Source organism: Cynoglossus semilaevis, chromosome Z (assembly GCF_000523025.1).
Source record: "Cynoglossus semilaevis isolate Cse_v1.0 chromosome Z, Cse_v1.0, whole genome shotgun sequence".
NCBI classification, from domain to species: Eukaryota; Metazoa; Chordata; class Actinopteri; order Pleuronectiformes; family Cynoglossidae; genus Cynoglossus; species Cynoglossus semilaevis.
Window position 1 is genome coordinate 4,873,481 of NC_024328.1, and position 10,423 is coordinate 4,883,903.

Consider the following 10,423-nt stretch of genomic DNA (forward strand, 5'->3'; position numbering starts at 1 on the left):
ACTACATACCCAAAGATAATAAACTGAACAGATCATTACAAACTATTTTATTATAAAACAGTTTATATTTCATTTGCAACAGGATGGAAAATAGATTCTCCAACACTACAGTAGTTGAGAAGGATATGATCTTGGTGAAGAACTGGCTTTAGACCTGTACTGATGTTAAACATTATTTAAGTAATAAAGATTCTTGAGTGGAAGCTATTGTGTAAACATAAGATGCCCTGAAAATTCATCTACTGTTCAAAAACATGCTTTAAACCAAGTTCACGACTTAATACAGCACAAAATTCTCACACATTGTCCAATATCTTCAAATAGTCTAGTTCTTGATTTCTTTACTGATTCCTACTGCACACTAAGGAACCTCCTTTTCTTTGATGTGTGAGTATAGGCATGGTGTCTCCACTCAATGTTTGCTGTGCTCTCATTTTCCAGGGTCCCAAGTTTGATCATGTACACTAGAAAAAGAAAAAGAAATGTAGTTCTGGATGTATAACCCAAAATGCAGGAAACACACAAAAAATATAGTATACGGGTAATTTCTTTAGCTAATTTTCTGACCATTTTTAAATGTATTTCTCTTGATCAAAATACTTACATTTCATTTCAAACCTTGGTCCTACTTCTGTCAATTCCATGTTTTTATGATCTGTCTTCTTGTATGTGTGATGTCTGTGAATACAAAAAAAAAAGTAATTAAGTGTTTTGGTCAGTAGCGCCAACACTGCTGTTAACTTTTATACCCACCTGAAGGAGATGAAGTCCTCCTGGTTGGAAAACGTGATCACACGCCTGCTGTCCTCTTTTGGAACAGGAAACAGATACTTGAGAATATTTGACACCTGTGTGAACAGGAACACAGTTTTTCAAACACCAAGTGGTTCTAGACTACAGCAGCACTTGTTCTGGTTTGTTGTCATACCCGTCTGCCAAGCTGTGAGGTGAAGTTGTTGAAAATGAGGTGAGGGAAGGCCTCGGACATTGTGCCGATGTCAGGAACATCATGTCTCATCACCACATTGTAAAGTGTGAAATAGGCTGTGGGTCCAAACGGTAGGTGGCTCACCACCAGCCCGTCTGCAGAAACACAAGAACAAAATAAGTTATCTAGGACTTGACCATTAGTGCAGTGATGTGTAGATGTTTAAATAATAAAAGTAAAAAAAAAAAACTTTTTAAAAGCTAAAGAAAGTAAAGAATTCCAATTGAGTTGAATTTAAGAATTTTATGCAAGTATTGCCTAATGTTAATGCTAAAGTAAGTCCAGGTTATCCTGTCAGTTTTAGATGTTTTCTTTTTCAACTTTAAGTCATTTTCCTCACCAATGCATTTTGTATATATTAGATATAATAATGTATGAGTGAACAGAAAAACCTGGCTGTCCTCTGGTTTCATGGATGATGACCAAGTCTGTGACGGTGTTGGCTTTACATGCTCGCACAAGAGCAGGAATCTCATGGTTTCCTCTGTTCATACGCTGAGCTCCAGGAAACATCAGCTTCACCTCCTGCAACGTCATGTGCACAGAACATCATGCCATCAGTAACACTATACTGTATATCCTATTAGGGTTATTTAGTGGAAATGCATTTTTGAAGAAGAGGCTTAATTAATTATTTTACAAACATACTTTATTACACATAACAAAATTTGTCCTCTGCATTTGACAAATCCTTGAAGCAGAAGCGAGGCCACTTATTGGACCCAGCAGAGAGGGAGTTTTTGTTCCTGCTCAGTACACAACAGTTCTGTAGCTGGAATTTAAACCTACATTAACCAGTCCTTTGATTGGAGCCAGTCATAGGCTGACCCATCACTATCCTAGAAGTTGATCCACGGCTGCCTTCTGTGGTCAGGTTGTGTTACAGATACATCTGAATATAACTCTTCAACATAGTGACAGAAGTGGATCAGCAAGTGTTGTGTCGCTGTTAGCTAAGAACACTGGTCTTTTTCACTGACTTTGGACCAGAAAGAACACTGTTTTGATGCTACAGGTGGGATAGTTGGTTAATTGGCTGCTTTTTATTTTAATTTTTTTGGTTCATTTGAACTTTCATTTGACCATTTATTTCAACAGAAAAAGTGTGTGTGTGTCACCAGAGGTAAGGGATGTCGTCAGGCTGAAGGAGGAGTCCTACCGAGCCTCGTTGGTTCGTAGGACTCCTGAGGCAGCCGACGGGTACAGGCTGGTCACGCGGACTGCGGTCCACATGTGTTTTGTGGACTTGGAAAATGCTTTCTAAGTCCCCTCTAAGTCCGAGGCCATGGTTCTTGACTGGAAAAAGGTGGTTTGCACCCTCCAGGTTGGGGAAGAGATCCTGCCTCAGGGGTAGGAGTTTAAGTATCTGGGGGTCTTGTTCACGAGTGATGGAAGGATGGAACGAGAGATTGACAGGCGGATTGGTGCTGCATCGGTCTGTTGTGGTGAAGAAGGAGCTGAGCCAAAAGGCAAAGCTCTCGATTTACGTTCCTACCCTCCCCTATGGTCATTAGCTTTGGGTCATGACCATAAGAACAAGATCCCGGATACAAGCGACTGAAATGAGCTTTCTCCGACTGGAGCTCTGTCACCCGAGAGGAGCTCGAAGTAGGGTTGCTGCTCCTCCACATCGAGAGGAGTCAGCTGAGGTGGCTTGGGCAATTACATCGCACGCCTCCCTCGGGAGGTGCTCGGGTCCTGTCCCTGTGGGAGGAGACCTAGGGGAAGACCCAGGACACTCTGGAGCGACTACGTCGCTCGGCTGGCCTGGGAGTGCCTTGGGGTCCCCCCAGAAGAGGAAGTGTTTGAGGAGAGGGAAGTGTAGGTGTCCCTGCTCTGACTGTTGCCCCCGCGACCCGGCCACGGATAAGAGGACGATGATGAATGGATAGATGGATGGAGAAGTGTTTAATACAATATTTGTTTTAAGAAGCAAAACATAAAAATTACTACTAATGTGCCTCAATAATAAAAAAAGACCACAACCATATAGCAATTATATATGAATGGCTGTGCAGAATTAAAACTTAAAAAAAAAAAAATCATACTACTCTGGAACAAACGGGGACTTTGTTTTCTGTTTTGACGGGGACTAACCTTTGCAAACATTTTCAGTCTTGAGCTTGGGTCCCTGGACGTCGTGACCATGATTTTAGGATCTTCTACTCCAGCCCATTTATACTCATCATCCATGTAAGTACTGATCCCTGCACATAGTGAATCACAGAGAGATGACTACCTAAACTACATGAACAAAAAATGGATGGTAATAAAGATTAGCTTTGGTAAATCAATCGTGCGGACCATCTGCTCCGTTATCCTCAAATTCCAGCAGGAGCTGCAGCTTCAGAGCTTCTGTACGAACCTCAGTGGGAAGTATATTGTTTTCTGCACAAACAGTGGAGAGTAGAGATGTCATTGCAAACATGTAAAACACCGCAGAACAACCACCTGACTTGTTTTTGCCAAAGTAAAGGTAAAAACACAGTCGGTGGATTAAATTATATTAATGTTTTCCTAACATAACATTGAATTAGTAATGAATTAAATTTTAGTGTGTCATTTATAATTAATTGAGCAAATAATTAAAATGATTAAAGTAAACTTAAATAGTTGGTCCAAATCACAATGGATTACTTAAATATTTAAAAGAAAAGTCCCCTGTGAAAATAAATATTTGGTTGTACATACTTTTTGGTAATTTGACTTTGTTGCTATAGTTTTGTTATAGTGTTTGTCAGATTTAATGCATTCATAGTGTTGTGAAATAAATTACTTTAACACATAATAATCAACAATTGAACCAAGAGAATCTATGATTTTGACATTCCTAATGGAGAGAGCTTCTTTTTAAACGTCATGTAAAGCTTTTATTAATGAGATTAAACCATCATTGAGACCAAAACCTGGCAGGAAAAGAAATTCTAAGATTATGTGAGGATTTGGATTTTAATTATGTATAAATTTACATTTATTTGGAAAACTGTGCAGATTTGGGGACACATTCTTCCATTTTATCGATACAAAACGAATAGATCAGCAAAGAAGGGTTTGATTCATTGAGCAGTAATCGTCCTTACCATCCAGGGATCTCTTCAGCTTGTTTTTTTTCTCCTCTATAGTCCAAAGTCTGTACTCCTGACCTTTCCTGTACAGGTATTCCTTTCTCAGTCTAACATCTCGACGAAGCTTTAGAGAACAACGTAATACAATGTACACTTTAAATTATTGATTTTTATATCATACGATCATTTCCCCTTCGTTTGGTTTAATCTTATACATTACTGACTATCGCAGTTCAAAAACTTTAAACTTTTTTTAAATAGGTCTGGGAAGTATAGTTATTTTATACTTACCAATATTAGAGCACATATTTAGGTCACTTTAATATGACACAAAACAGTACAATGAGATGAATGTGGCTAAAGCAGTTAGCATCCTGTAACTTAAACATGCGGAAACACCCAATAAAACTAATTATTGGTCTTTCACTACGCTAAAGACGAAAACTTTACGAAAACGTTTTCGTATATAAAAAACAAAAACGACAAACGACAAAAATGTATTTAAAAAAAAAGACACTTACCATGTTGACAGACTAACTCCTCAGTTCCCAGCCGTACTCACGTGGAAGAACCGTACCAACAAGAATGTTTATGATTGGCTGGAATTATCCAATGAGAGCACTCTATAGTGGAACGTGGTCTTTAAAAAAAAGGCGTGGTCTTTTCAAAATAAAGATCAAGCAAATTTATGAGTCGGTCTTGTCTTTTTTTTTGCAGTGCAGGCCTCTTTAAATGTTTATTTAAAGAAAACAACCAAACATCAAATAACGACGCATTCTTCTTACTACCTTTGTAAAGAAAAGAGTCTTTTTGAGGAAATAACTTTTTTATTTGACTGCATTTATTGGATAAACAAAACGCAAGCAAACTCACATACAGTGTAAGGATGGAACATGTCACGAAAATAATATACAAGATGAGTTTCATTCCAAAACAAAACAGTTTTCAAAGTGGAACAGGATTTGTAAAGCAATAATTTAATAAGGTAATTTTATAGGGGAAAACCTCACCAATACTAATGCAGTGAAATGAAGCATAAAAATCTTCCAGCCTTTTAAAATGGTTTTGTCTGCATGTCAAAGCATGATAAACAACACCACAAACTGGTCAATACAGAATGGTACTAGACCTAAAATGTTTCTGTTAAAAATAATTTCATACATTTCACCAATGGCATTTCCACAATGTCTTTCGTAATATTTTGGAAGATATATATTTATATATATTCTTTTCATGCCCTGCTGAAAACTCTCAGCATTAAGCCTCAATAAAATTACAAATACATATACTATTCAGGATAAATGCTGCATAGTTTCATTTTTGGGATATTGAAATCAGAAACCAAGAGAGAGAAAAACAATAGGAAATAGGAAAGCTTTCACTTTAATCTTAAAAATAAACACACATTTGATTGCTGTGTTTGAAATGTTTTGGTGAACATCAACTACTGTTACATGAATGGGATAAAATGGGCACATTTGGACAAGACAACAGAAAAAGAAATCAACAAAAATACACATGAAGCAAAAAGACTTTATGGTGTGTGTTTGTGAGTGTGGAGTAGAGTTTCACCACAAATAACAACAAAGGAGTTATGAAAAATGCTGCACTTCCAGAAAAACATTAACAGAAACATCATCCTATTCTCTTTATTTAGGATAGTGCCCTGTTGTTAAGTCAAATCAAACAAACACAAGAGGACAAATAAATGCACTGATTCACTGCAATTAACAAAGATCCAGGGAGGAGATCCTGTATATTAAATAAAAGGCCCACTTTTTCAAATCTACTTGTAAACAGTCTTCCTTAAGAACACTTATTGACGATGATGACAATAATAATAATAATAATAATAATAATACCAATAATAATAATAATAATAATATCATCCACCTCTTTGGATGAGGATAATGACAACAATCAGTATTGTGACCTCAGACGAAAGCAGATCAACGTAATTAATACAAGCTATTCATTCGTACGGCCTTTATCACCTTTGATAATAATTCATAAAATCCCTAAGCCTTTGTATGGGTCTAAATAGAAGGGTCTTCAATAACACAAAGGATTCTGGTAGGTCTGATACGGGTAAAAATTTCAGAATTAAACATCAAAAAACAACTAGAGCCCGTCTGATCCAATACCTAAGCCCAGACACTCAATTGTTTACTATCGCTTCAGCAATGGCAATTTGTGGCATGCTGGAGGAGAGATGATATCAGATTGATATCTGTATGGGAAAGAAACTCCAAGATGCACTATCAAAATCGTTTCTGATTTTCTAACAGTTTTCCATGAACATTTTTATTCTCTGTAAACATCTGCAAATTTGTTTAGGACAAGTTGAGGGATCTCCTTGTTCTTGTATTCTTTCATCATTGTTTGAATTGATTGAAGCTAGAAAATGGTAGAGAAGGGAATTTACTTCCTGTTGTGATTATTATGTTGACAGGGTCAGTATGGATTTCAGTGCAGATGTACGTATCTTGTAACTAGTCCGAACTTTAAAAAACATTCCCTCAGCTAGTACATTTACAGTACATGAACAGTCAAACAGTTTCAGGGGATAAACTTAGAGTACACTCCTTGCCTAAATTTACAAGCATTATAGAGGAATTATTTTAATGTTTCTTTCTGCTTGTTAGTAATTGGTTATTACTAGTACAACTGTTAGCTGTTAGCAAGTTAGAAAGCTGGCAGAAGGCGTTTGACAGGATTCGTAGCTTTCGGGATTTGTATTAGCTGGGTTTGTAACATAAGCATCAGAATGCTTTAAAACTCAAGCCAACAAACAGAAATTACTATTCTAAAATTATATTTTGATGAATGACTCTGCTCCATTTCAGGTGAGAAGGATGCAGAGAAACTTGGAGTGTTAAATAATATTCAGTAATCTTCTTGTAATCTTCAAGTAATTCACTTGTCCGATATATTAGGGAATATCTCAAGAATGTTACATGGAAGAGTAATACCTTCACTGTGGATGTTATTCTACTTTTTTTGGGCAAATGAAGAAATTATGTTTCTGAATGCAAGTGCAGGTGGAACAGGATCGGTGACAGTGCTAAACCGACACATTTAATTGTTGCTTTAAAACGTTCTTCACCTTATGTAAATTTATTTTTTAGTGAGTTAATTGGTAACATTCAGAGACAACCATCTGGATGAGGAACATTATCACACAGGACACAGAAAATAACACCAAACACGCGCTTTTACTTGGTCAGCCAGGTTACTTTGAGCATGCTCTCAATTATAACATCAACCACACAAACATTCAGACTAAAGTTTCACTGTATTTACAGCAGCTCATCTGCAGAAGAGTGTCATCAAATCAGACAAAAAAAAGAATGAACTGTCTTGTAGTACAAAGAACCAATGAATCTGTGGGGTAACTGTGGGCAATTTTTACAGTACATGTTAGACTTTCTCAACTTTTCTTACCGTAGGAGTGGAAGAAGAATCAGTAGTGCAGACCAAGAGAGAGACACAAACGTACCAGTCTTTCATTTTTTTCCCCAAGTGTTGACAAAGTAGCCTGTTACAGGCTACAGGAACCAGGAGTCCTAGAAAGTTCTAAAGGCCCTCCTTGATGTTCTGTGGCTCCTTTTCCATATTAACAGTTTTCTTTTATAGTTCTTCATAGTCACCATCATCTCTTTCAATGGCTCCTGTGCCCCCACCCAGAAAGTCTTCTAGATCATCCACCTCTGTTTTCTTGGTCCTGGATTTCTTCTTCTTCTTGTCTTTCTCATCTCCTGCAGCAGCAGCGGGATCTTTCTCCTTTTTCTTGTGTTTGTGTTTCTTTTTGCTCTTTTCATCCTCCTGAACAGAAAAAGAAACAGAACTGATGTTTAGTATTTTAACATTAAGGCCATGTCTGTATAAATGAGCAGCAGTGACTTCACTTCTTTGCTTTTTTTCTTCTTTTTCTTCTTTTCTTTGGAATGCTTGCTTTCTTTCTCTGAAAAAACAAACACAATTTTGTGGACAGAAACCTGAAAGCTGTTATTTTCATCTATCTTTAGGTTTTCCAACTGACTTGCTTTAAAAGGTACTCTTCCATGTTTTCACATGGATGATCATACACTTAGCACCACTCTTAGAATATTTGCATTATGCCTCTATATTAGACATTTAAACACCGAGGAAAATAACAAAACCACCATTAACAATCAGATATCTAGATCTCACATTCTTACCCTGAAATACAAAACATCATCTGATAGAACAATATTTCTTTTTAAAAAGTTCAATGTCTTACCTTCTTGCTCTTCACTACTCTCATTTACAGCTAGAACCGTCTCCTGGATTCCCAGACCAAACAAGTCACTGACGTTCTTTTGTTTGAAGGAGACTGCACCGGTCTTCAGAGGTTCTGGTACTTTGACTAATTTCATGTCATCGTCAGAAATATCAGACAGAAGCTCGTCTCTAACAGGAAAGTCATCCTGTCAAAAAGAATAATGATGAAAAACCATTAATAACTGATTTTGTCAAGACAGATCATTTTTGTTTTGTATAAATATGATATCAAGAGTTCCTGCACTCAGCAGTACAAATACTAATCCTGTTCTTCACCTTTGTTATTTTAGGTGTGTCCGATGCCTCTGAGTCAAAGTCAGGGTCGTCCATGACGAAGGAGAGCATCTGCTGAGCGACTGGAACCTCTGGGTCAGTGTCAGAGTCTTCAGCTCTTGGTGAGTTTCCCCTTTTCTTGGCTTGGTGTTGGTTCTGCTGCTCAGCAACAGGAACTAATGTCAGGGAGATTTGAGCTGCACTCTGACCTTTATTATCTGGAGCTTTAGATACTGCCTTTGGTTTGGTGACCTGAATCACAGGACTGGAAAAATGGGGGGAAAGACTGGTCATCATGCAAATTCCAGGTTCTCCAGGGAAATGTTGAAAGTTTAACATTTATTTTAATTTCATTTAGACCATGATGAGGCTAATGTTATCCTGCTGATTTTGAGCTCTTTGACTGTGCTGTCATGGGAATTGCATAAATTAAAGATTAGAGATTCCAAAGTAACTGCAACACAGTGGATAAAAACCTCACGTTGTCAGGTTTTCAGGTTCACTATCCAGGCCCTGGTCCAGTGTGACAGTGTGGGGTAAAGGTTGCTTCTCTTCCTCTTCATCACTAGTCAGAATGACGTCTTTGGTGAGTGGCAGTGTCTTGGATGAAGGAAGGCTAGGCTTGGTGTCATCAAGATCCAGTTCATCCTGAAAATGAGACACCATGGGGTTTCCTCGCTCTTCGCCGTCACTGGAACAGAGGAGAGACAAAGGACCATTTTTAGGTTCACGGACACACAGAAGTTTCACTAATGATGATGATGGTTATGGATATAATAAAATAAATGAAATGAGCAGGGAGTCTTTGTTTCTTCCCCGAGTATTAACATATTACCTGTCACTGTCCACAGGTGGAGCTGGCTGAGGAACCTTGGTCTTGGGCAGGCTGTCCTCCAGGAAACTCTTGTCCAGTCTTTCATCTGGGACAAAGTCATCAACACTGTGGACTTTAGCAGGGCACACTGGAGCTGCAGCAGCCGGAATATCTTCTGAGAAGAAATCATCAAAATATATGTGTGGGTTAAGAAGGATAACAGACCCAACTGAATTATTTTGAAACTTTGCAGCAGCATTATACAGCAAATTACCAGCTGCAGAAGCAGAAGCTTCAGGAGTAGGAGAAGAACCAAACCAGCGGGACATGAAGCCACGTTTCTGAGGAGCTGATGAGGACTGCTGGTGTTCTGGAGACTGAGCAGACAGCTTTAACTCAGCTGTGGGTGACGCTGCACCACTTGTGGATGCTGCTACTGTAGGAGGTGGAGGTGAGGAGGCAGAAGCAGATGGTGATTGCGGGAGCATCTGTGAGGAGACCGCTGGCTGAGGAGTGCTGGGGCTGGAGCTGCCTGTGGAGGCTCCACTGGGAGGTACAATGGGGGACTGAGAACCCGAGGAAGAGCCGTTGGCTGGACCAGTCTTACTGCGAGACTCTAAGTTCTCCAGAAAACTGTAGGATGTAAATGAGAGCTAGTTTATGACATATATCAAGGCTGAAGTTATAGATTCCTAGTCCACAGTATTGAGGTAATTCCACATTTAAATAAATTGTTCATTAAATCTATCACCGGCTTGTGATGCTGAACATGGATAATCACTGTTATATGAAAAAAAAAAAAAACACAGTTGCAGCCATGAAATCCATGTTCATCACAGCTAGTGACAAAGCGCCAGATGAATCTAACCAACTGACATCAATGTTAGAAAATACAGGCTGTATTTTTGTTCAGGCCACAAGGTGCACAAGTCATTCTAGGAATACTTTACATGTCGTAGTTCTGATCCTCGGTCTCCT

General features: G+C 38.4%; 2 protein-coding genes across 4 annotated transcripts in view; both read right to left on the bottom strand.

Annotated features, from left to right (window-relative positions):
* Positions 1-30: 30 nt before the first annotated feature.
* imp4 (IMP U3 small nucleolar ribonucleoprotein 4) lies at positions 31-4,699 on the bottom strand. Its single transcript, XM_008335879.2, has 9 exons — positions 4,575-4,699; positions 4,069-4,177; positions 3,293-3,376; positions 3,086-3,195; positions 1,381-1,513; positions 929-1,083; positions 754-848; positions 605-678; positions 31-464 (listed from the first exon to the last, which is right to left on the bottom strand). Exons 1-9 carry the CDS (start codon positions 4,575-4,577, stop codon positions 352-354), a joined length of 876 nt encoding a protein of 291 aa, XP_008334101.1. The 5' UTR covers positions 4,578-4,699; the 3' UTR covers positions 31-351.
* Positions 4,700-4,860: 161 nt separating this feature from the next.
* Positions 4,861-10,423, bottom strand: part of rabl6b (RAB, member RAS oncogene family-like 6b) — a 13,704-nt gene continuing 8,141 nt past the window's right edge. For 2 of the 3 annotated variants that reach the window (XM_025053135.1, XM_025053136.1), the window contains 8 exons: positions 10,396-10,423; positions 9,720-10,078; positions 9,467-9,620; positions 9,113-9,322; positions 8,635-8,896; positions 8,318-8,504; positions 7,962-8,017; positions 4,861-7,878 (listed from right to left, as the gene is read on the bottom strand). The exon at positions 10,396-10,423 is cut by the window's right edge and continues 100 nt beyond it. In XM_025053135.1, coding sequence (XP_024908903.1) covers positions 7,684-7,878; positions 7,962-8,017; positions 8,318-8,504; positions 8,635-8,896; positions 9,113-9,322; positions 9,467-9,620; positions 9,720-10,078; positions 10,396-10,423 — 1,451 coding nt within the window. In that variant the 3' untranslated portion in view covers positions 4,861-7,683. The remainder of the gene's footprint in view (positions 7,879-7,961; positions 8,018-8,317; positions 8,505-8,634; positions 8,897-9,112; positions 9,323-9,466; positions 9,621-9,719; positions 10,079-10,395) is intronic. The other variant, XM_017043259.2, reaches the window with a different exon arrangement.